This window comes from Phyllostomus discolor, chromosome 9 (assembly GCF_004126475.2).
Source record: "Phyllostomus discolor isolate MPI-MPIP mPhyDis1 chromosome 9, mPhyDis1.pri.v3, whole genome shotgun sequence".
Lineage (NCBI taxonomy): Eukaryota > Metazoa > Chordata > Mammalia > Chiroptera > Phyllostomidae > Phyllostomus > Phyllostomus discolor.
The window spans coordinates 56,475,756-56,501,188 of NC_040911.2; the positions used below are offsets into that span (position 1 = coordinate 56,475,756).

The 25,433-nt window shown below is 40.9% G+C and overlaps 1 protein-coding gene across 1 annotated transcript in view; it reads left to right on the top strand.

The window, feature by feature from the left end:
• The window catches only part of KBTBD12 (kelch repeat and BTB domain containing 12), a 60,398-nt gene extending 42,207 nt beyond the window's left edge, over positions 1-18,191 (top strand). Inside the window, 1 exon segment of the mRNA XM_028524502.2 lies at positions 18,001-18,191. Within this exon segment, the coding sequence (XP_028380303.1) occupies positions 18,001-18,182 (182 nt within the window). The 3' untranslated portion in view covers positions 18,183-18,191.
• The last annotated feature ends 7,242 nt before the right edge of the window (positions 18,192-25,433 follow it).

The window sequence follows — 25,433 nt, forward strand, 5'->3', positions numbered from 1 at the left end:
CTGAGTCTCTTTTCCTTTTCTTGCTCTTTCTGGGTATTTTTTTTTCTACCTTGTCTTTCAGCTCACTGATCTAATCCTCTGCTTCATCTACCCTGCTTTTGATTATTTCTATTGTGTTCTTCAATTCAGGAATTTATTCTTTATTTCCTCTTGGTCCTTGATGATAGTTTCTATTTCCTTTTTTATGTCGATATAGTTTGCAGAAAGTTCATCATAGTTTCCCTATAGTTTTTGCCAATTCTCAGTGATCTCACTGAACTTTCTTATAACCATTGCTTTGAACTCAATATCTGATAGTTGACTTGCCTCTGTTTCATATAGCATTCTTTCTGAGGTTTCCCCCTTTCCTTTCATTTGGGGTTTGTTTCTTTTTAAAAAATACACTTTATTAATTATGCTATTACTGTTGTCTCATTTTCCCCCCTTCACTCCCCTCCACCCTGCATGCCCCCCCCCCCACCCACATTCCCCCCTCTATTTCATGTCCATGTGTCATACTTATAAGTTCTTTAGGTTCTACATTTTCCATACTATTCTTGCCCCCCCTGTCTTTTTTCTACCTACCATTTATGCTACTTATTCTCTGCACCTTTCCCCCCTCTCCTCCTCCCACTCCCCTGTTGCTAACCCTCCACATGATCTCCATTTCTGTGGTTCTCTTCCTGTTCTAGTTGTTTGCTTAGATTGTTTTTTTGTTTTTGTTTTAGGTGTGGTTGTTAATAGTTGTGATTTTGTTGTCATTTTACTGTTCATATTTTTTATCTTCTTTTTCTTAGGTAAGTCCCTTTAACATTTCATAAAATAAGGGCTTGGTGATGATGAACTCCTTTAACTTGACCTTATCTGAGAAGCACTTTATCTGCCCTTCCATTCTAAATGAAAGCTTTGCTGGATAGAGAAATCTTGGATGTAGGTCCTTGCCTTTCATGACTTGGAATACTTCTTTCCAGCCCCTTCTTGCCTGCAAGATCTCTTTTGAGAAATCAGCTGACAGCCTGATGGGAATCCCTTTGTAGGTAACTGCCTCCTTATCTCTTGCTGCTTCTAGGATTCTCTCTCTCATTTTAATCTTGGTTAATGTAATTATGTGTCTTGGTGTGTTCCTCCTTGGGTCAAACTTCTTTGAGACTCTCTGAGCTTCCTGGACTTCCTGGAAGTCTATTTCCTTTGCCAGAATGGGGAAGTTCTCCTTTATTATTTGTTCAAATAACTTTTCCACTTGTTGCTCTTCCTCTTCTCCTTCTGGTACCCCTATAATTCAGATGTTGGAACATTTAAAGATGTCCTGGAGGTTCCTAAGCCTCTCCTCATTTTTTTTTCAATTCTTTTTGAAAATTCTCCTTTCAATTCTCCCTATTTCTTCATTCTTTTCTGATTGGATGTTTCTTTCTTCCTTCTGGTCCACTCCATTGATTTGAGTCCCAGTTTCCTTCCCATCACTACTGGTTCTCTGTACATTTTCCTTTATTTCACTTAGTGTAGCCTTCAATTTTTCATTTAATTTGTGACAAAATTCAGCCAATTCTGTGAGCATCCTGATCACCAGTGCTTTGAACTGTGCATCTGATAGGTTGTTTATCTGTTCATTGCTTAGTTGTATTTTTTCTGGAGTTTTGATCTATTTTTTCATTGGGCCATTTTTTTTTGTCTTGACATGTCTGTTATGTAGTGAGAGGTAGAGCCTTACGTGTTTTCCCAGGTGGGTCAACCCAGTCATTGTGCTGTGACCCTGTATGTGGGGGCGGGTTCCAAGAGCGAACCCCACTCTCTGGCCCTTGCCTTGCTCTCTGCCAGACATCAATCACTTCTGCTGCTTCCCCCAAGCTAACTTGGCCCTTCTGGTGCTGGCTCCCATGTGGTGGGTGTGTGTATGTTGTAGGACCCTTTAGATCTCTCCAACAAACTCTCTTGTGAGGCTGAGAGTCTCTCCCTCACCTTAACCCCCACAGGTGTTTTCAATCGGGGTTTTGAGGCTTTATTTCCCTGCACTGGGACCCTGGGTTGTGCAGTCTGTCTTGTTCCCCAGTTTCGCCTGGTTTATCTGTTCATCAATGTGGAACCACCCAGTTTGCCAGCTGCCTTGTGTGCTGTGCCCCTCCACAATCCACCACCTTGCTGGATCTACCCACAGTCATCTTATGCGCCCAGGGTCTGCCAGCCACCTCTTTGCCCCAAGTTCTCTCTGCCTGGCTGCCTGACTCCACCCCTCCTAATGGTCTGGATGAATGTGTCTACTCTAACTCCTTAGTTGTCGGACTTCCATATAGTTCAATTTTCTGTCAGTACTGGTTGTTTTTTCATTTCTGAATTTTTGTTGTCCTTATTTTGGTTGTGTGAGGAGGCACAGTGTGTCTACCTATGCCTCTAGGGTTTGTTTCTTTGTCTTTCCAATGTTTATGAGACACTTCATGTTAGGCTCTGCTTCTTAAATTGACCTGTTCTGACCCTCTGAGTTTGTCATGTGAACTTCTATGGTAGAAGACCTGTGAGATTCAGTGGTGCAGTCTTCTTCATCTCCTGAACTCGCTGTTCTTGGGATGCCATTTATGTTGGCTCTCTGGGTGTATTTTGGTTTTGGTTGTTGTTGGGTCATTCTTTGGTGAGTCCTTCCCTCCTGCTGGTTGAACAAGGGTCACTCTGCCTGTCACATCTTGTATGCTGTTGTGCAGGTGCTGCCAGAAGAAAACTACAAAATACAGGGAACACACCCACATCCACAAGAATATTTCCCACCACAACTTCAGTATCAACAGCAAATGAACCAGTATTAATAAGAGTATAAAGAGACTAAGACTTTTACAAGAAAGGAGAGAAATAAACTATAATATAAATTCTAGTGACTTAATATACATCAACTTGCTGGACAAGAAATGCAAGTTAAAAAGCTATACAGGAAAGAAAATATCACTAATCATGGAGAAGACTACAGTGGATTTTGTCTCTGTAGCCTCTAGTATTTACCACTGTTTTTTTCTTTTTGGATCTGCCTCTGGTGGTGTCAGATGTTGACCCCATCTGACCTTAGGCAGCCTGCTCTGAGACTGCCAGAGCTTGCTGTGTACAGTTGTCTCCTTCAGTTGTTAATTAGTCACTTTGCACTCAGTATTCTGTCAGGCTTAAGTCCCATAGGGTGAGGCAGAAATCCTCCTGGGGTTGGGGCTATCGTTTCCCCTCAGGTTGCTGCTGCTCAGAGGGGTGTGGTCTTCCTGAGCAGATTTGGCTGCTGCAGTATAGGCAATGACTCAGTGCCGGGGTCCCACCAGCCACCCTCTCAGTTCTCACCCCCAAGCCTCCATCTCCAGACTCTCCTCAAGTGTCTCTAGTCCACCCTGCCCTGCCTTTACCAGGGATTTATATCTGTGGCTGTCTCCTTTAGTTATTAATCTAGCCTCTATGTGTTCAGCAGTCAGGTTTAAGCACCACAGAGCCAGGACAGAGTCTTTCTTGGGGCTGGGGCTGTTGTTTCCCATCAGCTGCTGCCACTTGGAGGGGAGTGGTCTGCCTGTGCCTGATGGCTGCCATGGTTTGGGGGATGACTCAGCACTGGGTTTCCTGTGGCTACTCTCTCTGCATTCTCCCCAAAGCTTCCATCCCCAGTCTCTCCTCAGGTGTCTCCAGCCCGTTCTGCTCCTGCCTTTGCTCGAATCCCAGGTAAGTGATAACAAACTAAAATTGGTGTGTTGGCCCTTTAAATAGCTCTTTGCATCTCTAGCCATCCATCTCCATCAGAGAGCAACCCTGCCACTTTTCGCTACTAGTTGTTATCTGTGTACTTTTGGGGCTCTGGTGTTATAGGCTGGGGATCCAAGATTGGGATTTAGGCCCCATTCTTCTCAGGGAAGTCTAACCTGCCACTTAATTATTTCTCCAGTGCTACCACTTGTGGTCACCCATCCAGCCCTCTTGAATCTCCACTACACTCCTTACCAGACAGGTTGTGCTAAAGCTAGTTATTCTGTCTGTCTGAGGTTATAATGATTCTCTTTCACTATCGTTCAGTTGTTTGTTCTGGGTGATTTTTCCACAGTTTAGTTGTAATTCCAGATTGGTCTCCAGAGTAGGTTAGTGTGGCTTCCACTCACTACTCCACCACCTTGCCACTTCCAAATCCACCACTTCTTACTGAAGAAAATGTAACTATTAACTTTGGCAGTGGCTTGAAAGCAATATCATGAGTAAATCCTGTTCTCATCCTGCAGACTTGCAGCAGTGCAGCAGTTGCAATTGTGTCTTCTTTCTAACAAATCCTAAAGGGCAGCCATCTTGTTTCCTTCTCCTCCTCCTTTTCTTTTATTTGTGACATATTTCTCCTCATTTTGGCTGCCTCTCTCTGTTTGTTTCTATGCACTAGGTAGATCTGCTATGACTCCCAATCTTGTCAGGCTGGGCTTATGTAGTTAAGTGTTTTTAGGGGCCCAAAGCCCCTAAATGGCTTCATGATCACCTGAGCTGGGTGCTCCACCCATGTCCCTTGTGTTGGTTGTATGTACCCTTCTGTGGCTGGTTGTGTTTACCTTCTTGTTGTAGTTGAGCACTGATTACTCCTGGCATATCAGTGTGTGAGATTGATGCTTAGGATGACTAAGTGAGGATTGGCCATGACCACAGGATACAAGCTGCTGTGTGGGCAAACACCACACAAAACTGGATTTTCCCATGTGGGCTCTGGTGCCTGCCAAGACCACCCTTTGGGAATGCACCTTGTGTAACTAATCAGGTGGTGTTATTTTGTCATCTCAAGCCTGCCATTTGGTGTGTTGTGCAGTGCAGGCCAATGTTGGCTACTACCTGTGACTGGCTCTGAAGATTTACAGAGCTATCTTCATTTGGTAGCTCTGTGTGATAGACCTGGAGGCATGTGGGAAAGACCATACTGGTAACTGAGGCTGGCTGTTACTAGTACTGGCCTGGGGCAGTCATTGAAAGGTGCAGGTCACCTGCTGTCACCTGCTGGCTGCTCATGAGGAGCCTCGGGTGGTATGAGATTGGGATGAAGCAGGATCTCAGGTAGTCACCAGTGTGGGGCAAGTGGTATTCACCTGGTTAATGCAGACTCAGATTTAGCACCATTACTGTGCCTGTAGCCACTGAGCAAAAGGGATAGGGTACAACAAAGCCAGCCACCACCCACCTGGGACCATGGACATTTGAGAGTTTTTCAACAAATACTGCATCACAAGCTAAGGCCAGATTCCTGTTGCTGAAGGAGCCTGAAGGATTGCACGATATGGGTGGGGCAGGGCCCCATGGATTCATTGGGGTGAAGTTAGTGGAGTTCATAGGGCCAATTAATGCAGATTCATATTTGGTCATGCTGGGAGTGCTCAACACAGGAAAGATTGTGCTTACCTGCCAGTTTTGTTGGCAAAGGGCTCAACACAGGAACAATGGCAACTGTTTCTCCAGTATTTGCCCTGAAGCCACACAATTCAGTTTCTTATTGTATGTCTCCAGTAACTCCCAAGTAACTTGGGCTTCATTGAAGCCCAAGATGAGTGCATGTGAGTAAGCATGTCTGTATGAAGGCCCTTTAACAGGACACCAGGATTTCCAGCAACCTTCCATCTCTTCTGGACAGACAGAATCCCCACTGGTTTTCATAGCCATATGTCATGGGGGCTACTCTTTCCAGCACTGTGCTCTGAGCTGGGGACCCCAGGGTGGGGCTGGGCCCTGTCACTGCTCAGGGAAACCTATGCAGCTGAGATACTCCTCCTTATTTTTAACTACCAAACCTAGGTGGGGCACCAGGCTATTTAATGCCTACCAGGGTCAACTTTGCTTCTACATCATTAGTTTTATATAGGACTTTTGTTCAGCTAGTCTTCAGATGGTCCTCCAGGTTGATTGTTCAACAATTTAGTTTTAATTTTGATGTGGTCATGGGAGATGGCAAGCTCAGCTTTCACCTACTCCACCTTTTTGATCAGAGCTCTAAAGGAGAAATTTCAAAATGTAGAAAATGGTAGAAATAGAAGAATACCCCAAAGCCTTGGGTTTTATCTCTGTCTTTATTGGTCAAGAGAACTTGCTCCCAGAAAACACTCATATTCCTTCTCCACTACTACCACTTGAAATAAATTACCTGAAGGAATTTCTAAAATAATACCTAATGCATATATTTATTACCAAACCTAGTTTCTACATATCTAATCATAGCACCATTGCAATCTATACTATAGATTTATAATTTTTATTGTAATAGGTACATTTTATGCACAAATCTAATATGCAACTGTATCCGTAGTTTGATAGTTGCATCAGTAAACAGGATAGAATGCAGTTATATTCAAAATGACTGTTTAATTCTAACCTCACTAATAGAAGCACTAGGCTAATAAATAATCAATGTGTTACATGCCTCAAGAGCACTTAAAACTTTGGAAGTCTGCTAGATTAAAATAAAGCTAATGATACTGCAGGAAAGTAAAGCCTTTTATAAAACTACCTTCACTTTTAAAGCACATAAGTTAAAGCACATAAAGCACAAAGAATAAAGTTTTTCATTGCAAAAAAAAAGAGACTTAGGAAATGTGTAAACCAAATGCAAAGAATGAGCCTTATTTGACCCTTGATTCAAACAAATTTTCTGTAAAAAGGTATTTTTCTGGGAAATTTGAGTATAGACTAGAGTGTTAGATGATAATGAGAAATTATTCATTTTGTTAGGTTATGATAATATTGGCATTATAGTTTTACAGTGAAAGAAAAGAAAAAATATTCTTAACAATTAGAGATTATTTAGAAGCATTTATGAATGAAACGGATATGATATCTGAAATCTGCTTTACTCCAGCAAATATTTTTTTAAGTGAATGGGGTAGGAGTTACCCTCCAAAATTAAAATGGATCCGCCCTTCAACCCAGCAGTCCCACTTCTGTGAATATATCCAAAGGAACCCAAAACACTAATTTGAAAGAAAAGAAGCACCCCTATGTTCACTGCAGCATTATTTACATTTGTTAAGACATGGAAACAGCTTAAGTGTCCATTGACAGATGAGTGGCTAAAAAACTATGGGACATTTACACAATAGAATACTTCTCAGCCATAAAAAAGAAAATTTTACCCTTTGCAACAGTATGGGTGGACCTGGAGAACATTATGCTAAGTGAAATAAGGCAGCTAGAGAAAGAAAAATACCATATTATTTTACTCATATGTGGAATATAATCAACAAACTAAACTAATAAGCAAAACAGAAATAGGCTCATAGATGGAGAACACATGACAGCTACCAGGGGAGTGGAGGTTAGGGTTAGAGGGATTGAGCAAAAAGGAAAAAGGATTCATGGACAACAGTGTGATGATTGCTGGGGGGAGGTTGGTATAAGGGAGCTAAATGGTAATGGAAAAAATACAATAAAGATTAAATCAAAAAATAAAATAAAATAAAATAAAGTGAACAGGGTAGAGGGTCCAAGAATAGATTTTCCAACATTGGCAAGTGTTGAAAATTATTAAAGCTGGACAATGGGTACATGGGGATGTATACAAGGTCCAGCAGAAGTAACACCTGCGTAAGTGTGATATGTAGGGTATTAATATGGATATAATAATTTATTTGAACAATTCACCTAAAATGACATGTGGTATGCTTGAGTATGATATTGTTGTTATAGAATTACATGCTTATGATTTGTAATAAAATTTTTTTCTAATTAAAAAATGGGTGTTTTGCTTACTGTTGACAATGGATAGATCTTCCAAACAAAATATCAAGGAAGATATTGTGTCACTGAATGATGAACTAGATCAAATAGACTTAACTGCTATATATGGAAACTTTCATCCTAAAGAAGCAAAAATACACATTCTTTCCAAATGCACATGGAACATTTTCAAAGATAGACCACATGATAGGAGACAAAACAAACCTTAACAAATTCAAGACAATTGAAACCATATATTTTCTTGGATCACAATGGCTTGAAACTAGAAATCAACTTCAATAAAAAAAATCAAAACCATTCAAAGTCATGAAAACTAAATACCATGCTATTAAACAATGAGAGGCTAGTAATGAAATTAAGAAAGAAATCAAAAAGTCTCTGGAAATGAGTGAAAATGAACACAAAACAGCCCAAAACCTATGGGACACAGCGAAGGCAGTCCTAAGCAATTTCATACCAACACAGGCCTACATAAAAAAGATAGAAATATTTCAAATATACAACCTAACACTACAAAAACTGTAGGAACAACAAATAAAGCCCAACACCAGTATAAGGAAGGAAATAATCAGGATCAGAGCAGAACTGAATGACATAAAGACTAAAAGAACTGTTCAAAGTATCTGGTTCTTTGAAAAGATAAAAACAAAACAGGCAAACATTTACCAGACTCATCGAGAAGAAAAGAGAGAGACCCAAATAAATAAAATCAAGGGAAAAAAAGAGAAAAATTACAACTGAACCAAAGAAATACAAAGGATTGTAAGAAATTAATACAAACAACTATACGCCAAGAAATTTGAAAACCTGGGTGAAATGGACAAATTTCTAGAAAAATATATTCTTCCAAAACTGAATGAAAAGGAAGCAGAAAGCCTGAACAGGCTGATAATTGCTAGTAGAATTGAAGCAGTAATCAAAAACTTCCATCATACAACAGCCCTGGACAGACAGTTCCACAGGAGAATTTTACCAAACATGTAAGGAAGAGCTAACCCCTATCCTTCTCAGACTATTCTAAAAAATCCAAGAATAGGGAAGACTCCCAAACTCTTTTTCTGAGGTCAGCATCATCCTAGTCCCCAAACCAAATAAAGACAAAACAGAGAAAACTACAGACCAATATCACACATGGACATAGATGTTAAAATCCTCAACAAAATATTGCCAAACCTCATCCAGCAACACATTAAAAAGATCATACACCATGATAAAGTGGGATTCATCCCAGGGATGCAAGGATGGTACAATACTTGCAAGTCAATAAACGTAATACATTACATAAACAAGAATAAAGACAAAATCACATGATAATATTAATATGCAGAAAAAGCATTTCATAAGGTACATAATCCATTTATGATAAAAACACTCAGCAAAGTGGGACTAGAGAGAGCATACCTCAACATAATAAGGGCCACATATGAAAATCTACAGCCAGCATCATACTCAACAGGCAAAAACTAAACGATTTCCCACTAAGATCAAGAACAAGACAAGGGTGTATGCTTTCACCAGTTCTATTCAACATATTATAGGAAGTTCTAGCCACACCAATCAAACAAAAAAAAAGAAAAAAGCATTCAATTAGAAAGGAGGAAGTAAAGCTGTCATTGTTTACAGATGACATGATAGTGTACATAGAAAACCCTATAAGCACCACCAAAAAACTACTCGACCTAATAAGTTAATTAAGCAAAACAGCAGGATACAAAGATCATATTCAGAAATTGAAAGTACTTTTATACATCAACAATGCAGTATCAGAATAAGAAATCAGGGGGGGGGGATCCCATTTCCTATAGCAACAAGAAAAAAAAGAACTTAGGAGTAAAGTTAACCAAGGAGGAAAAAAACCTGTACTCAGAAAACTACACAACACTGGAAAAAGAAATTAAGGAAGACACATACAAATGGAAATATATACCGTGTTCATGGATCAGAAGTATTGACATCATCAAAATGTCCATATTACCCAAAACCATTTATAGATTGAATGCAATACCTATTAAAGTACCAGTGACATATTTCACAGATATAGAACAAACATTTCAAAAATTTATAGGGAACCATAAACTACCCCAAATCGCCTCAGCAATTTGGAAGAAGTAGACAAAGCAGGAGGGATCACAAAACCTGATGCATATGGCATTCTACCTTTGTTGTAAAGCCACTGTAATCAAAACAGTCTGGCACTGGCATAAGAACAGACACATAAGCCAATGGAACAGAATAGAGAGCCCAGAAACAAACCCATGCCAATGTGGTCAGTTAATATTTGACAAAAGCAGCAGAAGCATAAAATGGAGTAAAAATAGCCCCTTTAACAAATGGTGTTGAGAGATCTGGACAGCTACATGGAAAAATATGAAACTCGACCACCAACTTATACCATACACAAAAATAAACTCAGGATGTTTAAAAGGCAAATATAAGTCATGACACCATTAAAGTCCTAGAGGGGGACATAGGTAGGAAAATCTCAGATATTTAATGCAGCAACATTTTTACTGATATGTCCCATAGAGCAAGGAACATAAAGGAAAGAATAAACAAATGGGATCTCATAAAAATAAAAAGATTCTGCACAGCTAAAGAAAATAGTATTAAAATAAAAAGAGAACCAACCATATGGGAAAACATATTTGCCAATGATACCTCAGACAAGGGTTTGATCTTCAAACCAACTTACATGATTCCACTCTAAGAAGACAAGCAACCCAAATAAAAAATGGACAAAGGACTTGAACAGATACTTTTCCAAGGAGTACATACAGAGGATCCAGAAACACATGAAAAGGTCAATATTGCTAGCTATCAGAGAGATGCAAATTAAAACCACAATGAGATACCACTTCACACCAGTTCAGAATGGCCATCATAAATAAAGCAACAAACAGCAAGTGTTGGAGAGGTTGTGGAGAAAAGGGAACCCTAGTGCACTGTTGGTGGGACTACAGACTGGTACAACCACTATGGAAAACAGTATGGAATTTTCTCAGAAAACTAAAAATGGATCTGCCTTTTGACCCAGCAATTCCACTGCTAGGATTATATCCTAAGAACCATGAAACACCATTCCAAAACAACCTATGCACCCCAATGTTCATAGCAACACAATTTACAATAACCAAGTGCTGGAAGCAACCTAGGTGCCCATCAGTAAATGAATGAATCCAAAACCTGTGGTACATTTACACAGTGGAATTCTATGCAGCAGAAAGAAAGAAGGAGCTCCTACCCTTTGTGACAGCATGGATGGAACTGGAAAGCATTTGCTAAGCAAAATAAGCCAGTTGGTAAAAGATAAATACCGTATGATCTCACCTTTAATAGGAACCTAAACAACAAAACAAACAAACAAGCAAAATATAACCAAAGACACTGAAATAGAGGACAGGCTGACAGTGACCAGAGGGAAGAGGGGAGGGAATTTCAGGGGAAAAGGGGAAGGGTTTACAGGAACAAATATGAAGAACATATGGACAAAAACTAGGGGGGGGGGGTGGAAATTGGAGGGAGGTGGGGAAAGATGGGTGGGTGGCCTGGGATGGGAGTAAAAGTCAGAAAACTGTACTTGAACAACAATTAAAATAAAATTTTTGCAAAAAGAAAATTTCAGATGTTCCATGCAGCAATATTTTCACTGATATGTCCCCTAGAGCAAGGGACTTAAAGGAAAGAAGAAACAAATGGAATCTCATCAAAATAAAAAGCTTATGTAGGGCTAAAGAAAACTTCAGCAAAATGAAAAGAGATCCAACCTTATAGGAAGATGTATTTGTCGATGATACCTCAGACAAAGATGTGATCTCCAAAATATATAAGGAACTCACATGAGTCCACTCCAGGAAAACAAACAACCCAGTTAAAAATGTGCAAAGTATCTGAATAGACACTTCTCCAAGGAGGACATACAGAGGGCTCAAAAACATCTGAAAGGATGCTCAGCATCACTCGCCATCAGAGAGATGCAAATTAAAGCCACAATAAGATACCACTTCACAACCATCAGAATGGCCATCATAAACAAATCAACAAACAATAAGTGCTGGTGAGGTTGTGGAGAAAAGGGAACCCTAGTACATTATTGGTGGGAATGAAGACTGGCGCAACCACTGTGGAAAACTGTATGAAATTTACTCAAAAAACTAAAAATAGAATTGCCTTTTGGCCCAGCAATTCTACTGCAGGGATTATATCCCTGTGTGTTTTTCATTTCACTTTGTATAGCCTTGACTTCTTTTATTTTGCAGCCATACTCAGTCATTTCTCTGAGCACCCTGATCACCAGGGCCTTGAACTCTGGATCTGATAGGTTGGCTATCTCTATGTCACTTAGCTTTTTTCCTGGAGTTTTGCTCTGTCCCTTCATTTGGGCCTTATCTCCCTGTCTCTTCATTCTGGCAGCCTTCCTGTGTTTCTGTGTATTAGATAGAGCTACTTTTTAAAGTATATTTTATTGATTATAATATTACAGTTGTCCCAATTTTCTTCTCACCTTTATCCACCTCCTCCCTGCACCTTCTGGCCCTCCTGCACCCTCCCCTTAGTTCATGTCCATGGGTTGTACATATAAAGTCTTTGGCTTCTCCATTTCCTATGCTATTCTTAACCTCCTCCTGTCTATTTTGTACCTACCATTTATGCTTCTTATTCCTTGTACCTTTTCCCCATTCTTCTTTCCCCCCCTCCATGCTGATAATGCTCCATGTGATCTCCATTTCTGTGGTTCTCTTCCTGTTCTAGTTGTTTGCTTAGTTTGTTTTTGTTTTTGCTTTTGTTTTCAGTTTCAGTTGTTGATAGTTATGAGTTTGTTGTCATTTTACTGTTCATATTTTTGATCACCTTCTTTTTCTTAGATAAGCCCCCTTAAAATTTCATATAACAAGGGCTTGGCAATGATGAACTCCTTTAACTTGATCTTATCTGGGAAGCACTTTATCTGCCCTTCCATTCTAAATGATAGCTTTGCTGGATAGAGTACTCTTTAATGTAGGTCCTTGCTTTTCGTGACTTTGAAAACTTTCCAACCACTTCTTGCCTATAAGTTTTCTTTTGAGAAATCAGCTGATAGTCTTATGGACACTCCTCTGTAAGTATCTGTCTCCTTTTCTCTTGATGCTTTTAAGATTCTTTCCTTATATTTAACCTTGGGTGACTTACCATGTGTGTTGGTGTGTTTCTTATTGGATTTAATTTCTTTGAGACTCTCTGAGCTTCTTAGACTTCCTGGAACTCTATTTCCTTCACCAGATTGGGGGAGTTTTTCTTCATTATTTGTTCAAATAAGTTTTTCATTTCTTGCTCTCCGTCTTCTCTTTCTGGCAGCCCTATGATTTGGATGTTTGAATGTTTAAAGTTGTCCCAGAGGTTCCTCAGCCTCTCTTCATTTTTTTTTTTTCGAGTTCTTGTTTCTCCATCCTGTTCCTGTTGGATATTTATTTCTTCCTTTTGTTCCAAATCATTGGTTTAAATGCCTGTTTCCTTCCCTTCACTGTTGCTTGCCTGTATATTTTCTTCTATTTCACTTTGTATAGCCTTCATTTCTTCCTTCATTTTGTTTCTGAATTAATCAGTGTTTTGAACTCTGCATCTGATAGGTTGGCTATCTCATTACTTAGTTCTTCTTCTGGAGTTTTTATCTGTTTTTTCATTTGGGGCACATTTCTTTGTCTTGGCATATGTTATGTTATAAAGAGTGGAAACTTAGGTATTTGCCAAATCAGGGCAACCCTCTTTGCTGTGTTGTGGTGCTGTCTGTGGAGGAGGGGTCAGAGAAGGAACAATGCCTCTTGCTCAGCTCTCACCCCACATTTCATCACTTCCATCACTTCCCACAAGTGGACTCTGCCCTTTCAGGTGCTGATTCCCAGGTGGGTGGGTTTGTATATGTTCTAGAACCTCGTGGGCCTCTCCAAGAGACTCTTCTGTGAGAGTGAGAGTTTCTCCTGCCAACACAACCCCCACAGGTTTTTACAGCCAGAGGTTTTGAAGCTTTATTCTCCAATCAATGGAACCCTGGGCTGTGCAGTGAGGCCTGAGGCTGGGATCACTGTCCCCAGTTGTCCCTGCCACACACACATTTTTATCCACCACACATTAATGTGGGACTACCCATTCTGCGGGTTGCCACCACAGCTGCCTTGCCACCACTACCACCTGCCACTGCCTCACCACATCACACCACATCCTCTCTGCCCCTCCTATCCATCTGGATTAAACTTTCTTCTTTAAATCCTTGGTTGTTGGACTTCCATACAGTTCAATATTTCTGGCAGTTCTGATTATTTTTAGATTGGTTGTTATCCTTCTTATGGTTGCATGGGGAGGCAAAGTGAGTCTACCTACACCTCCATCTTGGCCAGCCATTTTTATAACTATGTTCTTTTTCTTTTTTGTCCCTCCTTTTCTTAAAGAAGTCCCTTTACATTTTTTAAATACTAGTTAGGTAGTAATGAACTCCTTTTGCTCTTTCTTTCCAGTAATTTTTTAAATTTATCCTTCAATTTTAAATGATAGGTTTACCTGGTAGAATAGTTTTTGTTGTAGGTCCTTGCTTTTTATCACTTTGAATATTTTTTGACAATCCTTCTGGCTTAAAATGTTTCTGTTGAGATGTCAGCTGACAGTCTTACAGGAGTTCACTTGTAGGTAACTCTTTCTCTTGCTGTTTTTAACATGCTTTTATTGTCTTTAACTTTTGCCTTTAGTTATGATGTGTTTTGGTGTTGGCCTCTTTGGGTTTGTCTTGTTTGAGATTCTCTGTACTTCCTGGTCTTTTTCCTTCACCAAGTAAGGAGAGCTTTCCATCATTAACTTTTCAAATAAGTTTTCAAAGCTTTGCTCTCTCTCTTCTCCTCTGGTGCCACTGTGATGCAAATGTTGTTATTCTTCATGTTGTCCCAGAGGTCTCTTAAACTATCCTCATTTTATATATATGCTCTGATTACATGTTTTCTGCTACCTTGTCTTCTAAATGGCTGATTTGGTCCCTGCTTTTATTTAATCTCCTGTTGATTCCATTAGTGTATTCTTTATTTCAGATATGGCGTTCTTCATTTCTGACTGGATCTTTTTATAGTTTCTATGTCCTTTTTATGCTTGCTGTCTCTTTGCTGAAGCTTTCACTGAGTTTCTTGAGTATACCTATAACCATTGTATTGAAGATCTGGATCTGGTATATTGCTTGCATGATTTCATTTAGTTTGTTTTCTGGGAATTTCTCTTGTTTTTTATATTAAATGTGTTTCTTTGTCTCACCATTGTGGCTGCCTCTCTGTATTTGTTTCTGTGTATTAGGAAGATCTGCTGTCTCCCAGTCTTGGTGGGTTGGCCTTATATAATAAATGTCCTGTGGGGTTCAGTGGTTCATTCTCACTTATCACTGGAGCTAGGTGCTCCAGGAATGTCCCTTGTGTGGCTTATGTGAGCCCTCCTGTTGTACTTAAGTCTTGACTGCTGTTAGTCCATTTGTGGTTAAGGTTAATCCTATGGCTACTTGACTATGTGGATGCCCCTGACCACAGTGTATGAGCTGCTGCGCCAGGGCTGACCTCATGAAGCAGAATTCACCTCGGCAGTATCTGGTGTCTAGTGAGATATCCCTTTGGTTATGCTGCTTGTGGAGCTCCTTGAGTTATACTCTAGTGTAGTCTGAAGCCTGCCACCAGGTGTATTGGTTCTGGGGCCTCTTGGGAGCATCTCTGGTGCAGGTTAATGGCAGGCACTCCCTTTAATGGGTCCTGAAATACTTGTTTGGAACTACAAAACAATCCACAGTTTGTAGCTGCCTCTACTGGGCCTGAGTGTGCATGGGAGAGGCCAAGCTGTGCACTAAGGCTGGCTTCCATCTACAGTGAACCAGGGAAGGTCAACTAAAGACCCAAGATTTCCCAAATCTGCCAGCTGCCTGTTAGGCTCAATCACTAAAAGAGCCTCTGGAGGTACAAAAGTTGCATGAGGTAGGTCCTCAGTTAGTCACCAGGTAGTGGCAAGTGGTGTTCATGAGACTGATACAGATTCAAAGTATCATGGTGTTCATGACACTGATACAGACACTTCTGGGTCTGAGGCCACTCAGCCAAAGTTCCAGGATACACCAATACTAGGCACCACCTTCCAGGTGTCTGGTAACCTTTGTAGTGGGGTAGGGTCTTAAGGAGTCATCAGGATGAGGCCAACAGAGTTCATCAGGTTCTAACAGACCAAGATTTGGCTGTGTGAAAGGAGGGCTCTGCACAAGAACTGCGGCACTGGTTGGGCATGTGAGGAAAAAATGGCCCCCTCCCTGAAGCCATACAACTCAGTCTCTCCACAGTTCTGCTTGGATGTCCTGAATAACCTTTCTAGAAAGTCTGCACTGTGGATCTAGGGGTGGCCACAGCCAGCTGTTGGTGTCAGGAGGGTGGGGCTAGTACATTTCCATAGCTTGATGCCTACAGATGGAAGTGTGCTACCCAGGAAATGTGGTACCTGTTGGCAGTATGGGAGAGGGAATTAGCACAGGTGCCCTGGTGGCTGTCCCCTCAGCTCTCTTTCCAGAGCCACAATACACCCAGTCTCTCTTCCCATAATTCCACTCCAGTCTGAGCCACACTCCCTCAGTTAGAACCTAGGGTAAGTGGCTGTGAATGAGACTTCGTGTGCTGGCCCTTTAATATGGCACCTGGTTTTCCAGTAGACTCCAGTCTCTCTCTGGTAGACAGAATCCCTGCTGATTTTCACAGCCAAATGTTACATTCACTCCTCTTCCTGGCCCTAGTATCCTCTTCCAGGCTCTAGACTTGAGAGCCTAGTGTAGGCTGAGAAGGGACCTTTATAGCTGAGATATCTCTCTGGATTTTCAAACACCACACTTGTTTGTGGGGCCAGCCCTTTTTGTTTCTCCACTCTTCCTATAAGTCTCAATGTAGCTTCTTGTGTAAATCCTTGGTTATGAGACTTCTATTCAGCTAGTCTTCTTTAATTGGTTATTTAGGTTAACTGTCCTATAATTTAATTATAATTCCAGTTTGGTACTGGGAGGAGGTGAGTGTAACTTCCACCTACTCTGCCACCATCTTGGATCCCTGATAAGTTTATAAATGATGAAATTTATATTTACTTAATAACAGGCTCAAAATTGTACACTAAAACTTGACAAAACTAAAAGGAGAAAAAGACAAATCCATAATCTCAGTGGAATGTTTTAACCCAGCTCTCTTAGTAACTAACTGACAAAACTAGCCCACAAAAATAAGTGAATATGTAGAAGAGTTGAATAATATGACCTAATTAACATTTATGGAATAGTGCACCCAACAATTACAAAATATACATCCTTTACAAGCACACATAAGCCATTTTCTAATATTGACTTTTATATGTCAGTACTAGGCAATTTTTCATACATTATCTCCCCTAATCATAACACAATTGTGAAATAGCTGGCCTAGAAATTTTTCATTTGCTCCTTCAGACTCACCCTGTCCCTTCTCTCATGCTCTGTGTCCTACAAACCTAACTTGTATGGATTACTTTCACAGCCCCTTTCCTCTCTGGCTTCTGATTAGGTTCAGCCAACTGGAGGCAAGAGCATAAATTGTTGAGTGAGAGGAGGATAGAGATAGTTTATTTATTCTCCCTGCTCTCTCCCTGAAGGGTTGCTGAGGATGGCTGCATCCATCCTCCCCTATCAAAGTCTGCTTCTGCCAGGCAGCACTCACCAGACAGCTGCCCTCTGCAAGTTCCAGTACCCATTCTTCCCCTGCTGCTTTTCAGGTGCTAAAGGCCCTTGCTACTATTAGTCCTGGGCTGCTGTGTCATCCCTTATGGGTCTTCCCAAACCTTGCCCACACTTTTCCAACAGTCCCTTTGTAAACTCTTCAAATCATCCAGTTAGAGTGTCCCATGTTTCCTGCAAGGACCCTGGCTGTGTATTAGCATCTCTGTCTTCATTTAAGAAAACATAAGCTCAGGGATATCAGCAACTCTCACAGGTCACATGACTCTGGCTATGCTTCCTTTTACCAGTGTAGAAATTAGACAGTTTCATCTCTTGCCCACATTATTAATAAATCATTAACACTGGAACATCCTTTCAACTTCAGACAACAGTATGCCCTGTAAATAGGTATGTCTTGAGTAAATTTTGAATGTGAGTTGTAACATGGCCTTTCTTAGTTTCCTAAATGTCAGGAACAGCATGTCTTCCATTTAAAGTAACTTGATTTGTTTTTTTGTTAGTTTTTGGTCTTTTAGAGAAAGTTATTCAATACTGTGATTATGACCTCTGAGTTTAATACTCCTATAATATTTTTGTCTTTCTTCTTTGCTATTTTCCAGATCGCCAAGAGGTTATCTCCAAAAAAATACTGGAGTTGGACCCATGGGAAAATCAGTGGAATGTTATAGCTATCGATGTCCTCATGCATGACAGCTATGATGTCTGCTTGGTTGCCAGGATGAATCCTCGAGACCTCATCCCCCCACCTTCAGATTTGGTGGAAGAAGGCAAGGAGCACTGAGGTCAGCATTGCTACAGAACCTCCTGTTGTGTCTGCAAAGGAGGCATTAGAAATGGAGAGAAATCTTGGGCATCCATACATGTGCTTTGAATGTGTAGTAGCCCATGTGCAAAGCAGCAAGGACTGGTCACTGCAAGGGGAGTGTGCAGAGCCCACCCTTAGGGATCTTTACTTGCTCAGGGTGGACAAGATACAACCAGGCAGAATGTAGTGATGGCACAGAATGAGTACAGGGTGAATTCCATACTGCTGCGGACTTAAGAAAATCATCGCCAAGAAGCAGACCTTCTATTAGGGCTTCAGAGGATGAAAGGAAAGCAGACCCATGTGTGCAAATGATAGTGAGATCATGGAAATAGCTGAATGAAGGCCAGAGGTGGACCAGTTGGCCTGGGCCAATGCCTTTGATATAAAAGCTAGAAAAGTAGGTTATAGCTAAATGACCAACATTTGGAAGACCAAGGACTTTGGACCTAGTCTCTGAGCAGGGGCATGATCTCAAAATTGTAGTGTAAAGGAAGACTTTGTGCTCTGTTCAGGTTTCAGTCTTATAAAGACCATCTATTCTCATGCAGAATACTCTTCTAATGCAACAATATTATTCAAAACAGTGCTAGCAGTGTAATATGAGTTCATAACACCCCTGCCACTCAAGCCCAAGCACAGTGAGCAGAGAGATTCTGCCCTCGGCTGGGGCTGTGTCAGCAAAGGAGATGCAGGGTTCTGTAGCCATGGTCCTCTCTTGGGCTGGTACAGAGGGCCCTGGATTGAACTTAACCCAAGCTGTCCTTGACTAGCTCTGAGACACACATGGCCTTTTACAGGCTAGTCCTGGATGAACACAATTGAAGTTCACCACTCAACCCAGACACAGACCAGGTTCTGTAGTAAATAAGAGAGGAAGCATGCCCCTTTGGTGGCCAGCTGCCCTCTTATATCCAGCCTTTGCAATATCTTTCTCAAGGTTGAAGAAGAAGAATGGAAACTCCTTCTTCAGCCCACAGTTGAGCATAATCAGAAAACAGCCACTCCCAAAATATATTTTAGGAATTACACCTGGGAACCCTGCCCAGGTGGCTCAGTCTATTAGAGCATGGTCCATACACCAAAAGGTTATGGGTTCAATTCTCGGTTGGGGCATATACCTAGGTTGTATGTTCAATCACCAACTGGGGTATGTATGTGAACAACTGGTCAATGTTTCTCTCTAATATCAATGCCTCTCTCCCTCTTTCCCTTCTCTCTCTTCTGTCCTCTTCTCTCCCTTCTTTTCTCTCTTCTCTCTTCTCTCTCTTCCTCTCCCTCTCTCATCAATAAATATAACCTTAGGGTAAGATACAAAAACATCCGGGAAATCCACCTGTTTTACTTACCATCTATACTTCTGGAAGCACAGTGGTTTCAAAGAATGCACTTTGATAGATGGTGCTCAACAATTTCTCAAGACTTTTACCCTACACAAGCCTCTGTTTAAAGCAAGAGTGGTTAGTAAATTGCCTAGAACTTTACTAGAAGGAAACATTCCTAGATCAAGACAGCTTTTCCTTGGTATATAGTTGTGTGACTGTGGTGACTGCTACTCCATGTCCCCAGGTTTCTAGCTGCTAACCCAGGCTGGAGAGACATGTCCATGGAAACAAGCCAGTTGTAAACCTGCTTCTGCCACCACGAAGGGGGATCCAGTTAGACCCAAGGTAATTTGTTCCCTAGTAGGCTAGACATAGTAGAAGCCATGTCTGTCTCTCTGCAGTTGTACCAAATTGCCCTCTGCAATTCCTGACACATATGGGATTTTGAGCGGCCAGTATATGGTAGCATTTCTTAATCTGAGGTCTTGGTTTCTAGGAATCTCAGTTAAAATAAGTTAAGTCTTCTCCCTAGTGAAAAAGGTCCTAATCTGTGGATTCTTTTTCTTGCTGCAAAGGCAGAGTAGTTCCTCTCAGCAGATGTATTAGCTGGTGGTATCCATGTTGAGGGGAACCACCACAGGTCTCTGCTTGACTGATCTCCTCTTAATGGAACCCCTGCACCTGCTCCACCTATTTGAATATAAAAGCTGTCACATTTCCCTTGATTAGAGAGGTGTTGCCAGCATGTCAGAACACTTTTCTGGATGCATTGGGTTTCAGATCTCGGCTTTAGTCCCAGGTCTGCTACTTAGCTGTGTTGTCTTGGGCAAAATAACCTTTGTAAAGCCTTATTTTCCTGATATACAGAATGGGAAGAAAAATTCTTTATAAGTTTGGGGTGAGGGTTGAATGAGAAAGTGGTAGCAGAGTGCCTGTAAGGCACTAAAACACTAAATATTTATTAGCTGCTATTATTAATATTAATGTTATTATTATTATTATTACACTCAGCATTTCCCAAAGCATAGTGCCCAGAATAACCCAGTGCTTGAGTGCAATCTCTTGAAATTCTAGGCAGAAATATACATATAATTTGAGATAGTTCTTTTTTTAATAAAGCCTTTTTCTTTTTAATTTTTTTTTACTTATGGTTTGAGGAAGAGAGAGAGATTTGTTGTTCCATTTGTTTATGCATTCACTGGTTTGTACTTCTATGTCCTCTGCCTGGGGATCGAATCCACAACCTTGCCATATTGGGACAATGTTCTAACCAACTGAGCTACCTGGCCAGGACTGCAGTAGCTCTTAATTTTCCAGACCCAGCCTCTTGGCTCCTCCACTTGGTGTGTTCAGACAAGCAATGGTTTGCTTTAGTGTTTTTTTAAGCCCTTGCATTTCTTGTCTGACTTTCATACTTGCAGTTCAAAACTAGACACTTCTGCCCTCCTGTTGTTAGATAGTGTTAGAGATTCAGCTTTGAAATGGCATTTTTCTTTCAATCCTTTTTTCACTTTAATATTACAATGGAGGACTCTTATAAAAGTTTGGCTATTTGTTAGCTCTCTTTGTGAAGCAGGATTGTTTGACACTGAACAATAGAACACAAAAGAAAAGTGATTTGGATGCTAGGGCTGATAGAAGATTACAGGTGTCAAATATACCCAGGTTCAGTTTGTGTTCTTCAGGAAAGTATTATTGGTCTCACTGGTTGATTATAATGAGCAAATGCTTTGAATTTGAACTTATAAAATTTTACTAATAAAAGATCACTTTCATCTTGTTATTCATATTGCAATTCAATGTCAATTTCATTTGAAGAAGGGGCTCGTATGCCCAGGAAGTGCTGAGTGCCAGCAGTGGGGTTGGGAGTAGGGAGCGTGACCAGCCAGAAGATTATCAGGAGCAAGGCTCAGAGATCAGAATGTATCAAGCAGGTAAGGAACAGGAGGTGGTCCCATTTGCCAGGTGGCTGAAGCACAGGAGGATGCAGGAAAAGAAGATAAGGCCAATCACAGAAGCCCTCAAATGCCACATCAAGGAGTTGGTCTTCATGCCCCATCAGCATAGCTTAAGGCAAGGATGCCCTTGAAGAATACCTTTCCACAACCCTGTGTAGATCACTAGAGTGAGAGCAGGCACAGGTAGATAGATGAGCAGGAGGCCTTATAAGAACCCAGGTCACAAAAGCTGACAACCCAGTAATGTAGGGAACAATGAGAGTCCAATACATCCAGAAATGGAGGGTGTCAATAGTTTGCTTGCCAATTCAGAACCAGGAAGATGCCAAGAGTTTAGCCACAAAGGAATAGCCACTCAGTCAAAACCAAAAACCAGAAAATTTTTCAAGGGGTCCTACCCTCTTCATCTTAAAGTGTTTCTTATAGAGATTCACTGTCCAAATGGATCCAGCTGTTCTTCCTGAGACTGGGATCACCAAGAGAGAAGATGTATCAGGGTGTAGAGTCAAGTCACCCCATTTATTTTCCAACTCTAGCAGACCCACCTGGGTGTTCCCTATAGACATCCCCCTATTCTTCTTGTATACAGCAACCAGGCCCTGACCCAACTTATTGATAAATCCTGCTTTTAATAAATGAGCTGTAGCAATACCATTTCCTTCCCCAAGGTTAGTTTAACACAGCCATGTGGCACAATCCTGGCCAAGAAGACATACAGGAATATTTAAAGAGGGCCTTTGGGAAAGGTTTTCTCTTTTGAAAAGCTATAGAGAAAAAGATGGGCTCTTCCTCTGCTGAGTCTTTTCAAGTCTGCATGCCACCCTGGAACTTCAGAAACTGTCTTGCAATAATGACAGACTGGGAGGAGACTGCTGAGGTTGAGCCACAGAGGGAAAAGACCCAGGTCCTGGACCCATGGGTTCCATGGATTGGGATACACTACTGAATGAATCAACCCTGGGACTTCTTGCTAGATGCTAATTGTTGCAACAAATGTCCCTTCTCATTCAGGTTCCCTTGAGTTACTTCCAGCCCAAGACTTCCTAATTGATGCTCTAACCTTCCTCCACCAAAGCCAATTTCTGTTGGAATCAAATTGATAGCTCTGCTACAGGAAAGGACTCAAATGTTCCTGGACCTTGGAATATCTAGTGAGAAGTGATTTAGTTCATTTCAGTGAGGGAAGCTCTACATGCGTGGTAAGTGACTATGACTTACAATCCCAAGTTACTCCTTAACTATTTCTTGAATATTTTTCTCTCCAAACTTCAACATTTTTGTTTACTACAAACTCCACCCACCAACTGTTTTTGTAAATAATGTTTTATTGACACACGGTCACACTCATCACTTTTGGATTGTCTGTGATGCTTTCACACAGTAACAGCAGAACTGAGGGGCAAAAGAGACCTCTAGTCTACAAAGTCTAGAATATTTACTATCCAGCCCTTCACAGGAAACATTTGCCAACTTCTGGTATATTCCATCAAATTTTCTTGAAGAAAAATACTGAGCAAAGGGAATATATAAATTACAAAGGGAATATATCAATTACAAATATATATAAATTTGCATATTCTTTTTTTACATATATAACATGACTAATCCATTCTTCTTTTATTCAACAATATATCTAAAACAGCAATGTAGTATTCCATCACATATGTAGCATAATTTCTTAAACAAATCACCAAGAAATGGACATTTTGGTTGGTTACTGCAGCATTATTCAAAGGGGAGGGATTTGACTTCCCACTCTATTGATCTGGGCTCTTGTACCAGGGTGGTGATTGTTTAGAATATGGGCTTTGCCTTGTACTGAAAGTCTCTGTGGGAGCTTGGAGCGTTAGATACAGATGTAGAAGTCTGCCTACTTGTGGTGGACATGGCCCCAAGCTACATAGAGGCATCTGGGCTTACTGAGAGATGTTATGGATAACAGCCAAGTTAGGAAATAGACCCGTATCATGCAAAGACTTGCCCAGGCTGAGCAGAGGACCTCTATGAGGTAGCAGTCAGCTGTCATTGAAAGGACAACTGGACAATGCAGGCACAGTCTTCACATTCTGTGAGGGGTTATGCCCATCCTGCAGCATTGAGAAACTCAACAGTAGATGATCTCCACTGGCATGGAGCACAGGAAAAATACATGGGTCAGAAAGAATAGCTGAATCTTCTGGTTCCAGTGAAACACAAGGCTTTTAACCAGAAAGGACACTTCCTTCAGATCAGAATCATGACTTAAGGCCCAGAAGCCCTGCTGAAACTTGTTTCTCTGCCTTCCCAATACTGTGAATTTTTAGAACAATGTTATCAAAGAGACGTGTGCCAGTATTGGATCTTCTTCATCTGAGGGGGCATGCCATAAGAGGGTGGACCAGGAAGAGGGCAGAGGTGGAACGTGTCCCCTGTGGCACAGATATGAAAGCCTCTGGCTCCAGACAAAACCCACTCTCTCCCTCTTTCTCTATCTCTACTCAACACATATGGCTGCTCAGCCCTGAAGTTGGCACTACCAGGATACCTAGAATAAAGCAAGAGAATACCTTGGCGTTCCTCAGAGAGAAGACACAAAGAAAATCACAAAGCATCAGTTAGTCAACATGGTTTGAGCACTTTTTCTGAGCCAGGCACTGTTATGGGAAAAGGGACACAATGCAAGTCCAAGCTCTCAACAAGTTCACATTCTGTAGGAGAGAAGAGATGTGCAAATACAGTGACATGATATCTTCTGAGAGGTTAGAATCTAAATCCACACCAGGTAAAAATGCAGTATAATTATCCCTGCATTCATTTCCTATTGCTGCTGAAAAATATCATTACAAATTTACTGGCTTAAATTGCAACATGAATTTATTATATTATACTTCTATAATTCAGAAATCTAAAATGGATCTCTGTGGGCTAAAATTGGAGTGTTTTCAGGGCTACAGTCCTTTTGAGGCTCTGGGGAAGAATCCATGTCCTTGCATTCTTCAGCCTTGGGGGGCTGCTGGCACTTCTAGGTTTGTGGATTCTTCCTTCATCTTCAAAACCAACAATCACATTGCCCTGCTTTGCTCCTATTGTCACACCTCCGTTTCTGACTCCCTCTCCCACTTTAATGAGCCTGTGATTACACTGAGCCCACCCAAACATTCAGGATATTTTTCCTATCATAAGGTAGGCTGATTAGAAACCTAATTCCCCTATGCCATGAAATTTTAGATCATTGTCCCTCAGTATCTATGGTGACTGGTTCCAGGACCTCACCCATTCCAAAGTCTGCCTATGCTCAAGTCCCTTATATAAAATGGTATAGTATCTGCCTATAACCTATGGAAACCTCTCATTTGCTTTGAAATCATCTCCAGATTATTTATAATACCTAATATAATATAAATACTATGTAAATAGTTGTTATACTGTACTGCTTAGGGGATAATGACAAGATAAATATCTGTACTTGTTCAGTACAGACACAACCATCATATTCCTAACTACATAGTACATACCAGTAACAACCAAACATTTTTTCCTGAATATTAATCCACAGTTGGTTGAATCTGTGGATGCAGAACCTGTAAATATGAAAGGCCAACTGTGTATTACAGGTTCCATGGATTGGGATATACGGTTTGGGGAAACCATCATCCTGCCTACCACATCATCTAATGCCTAAGACTACCCATGAAGTTCATCTGTACACAGCCTGTGCAGGACTTCATGTGGACACCAAAGTTTGGGCACTATCACAGAAAACAATGGCAAATGTAAATGTAGGTTCATAATCAGTGACAGCTGCAGTTCCACAGACCTTTGTGACATCTCTGAGGGGAAGAGTGAGGAGGAAAGGCTCCTAGCTATGAGATTACTTCCATTCTCCTTTAATATGAAGACTTTCACACATTTCACAGGAGTCAAAGAAATGTAGTAACAGCTAAACACAGATTATCACATAAGTT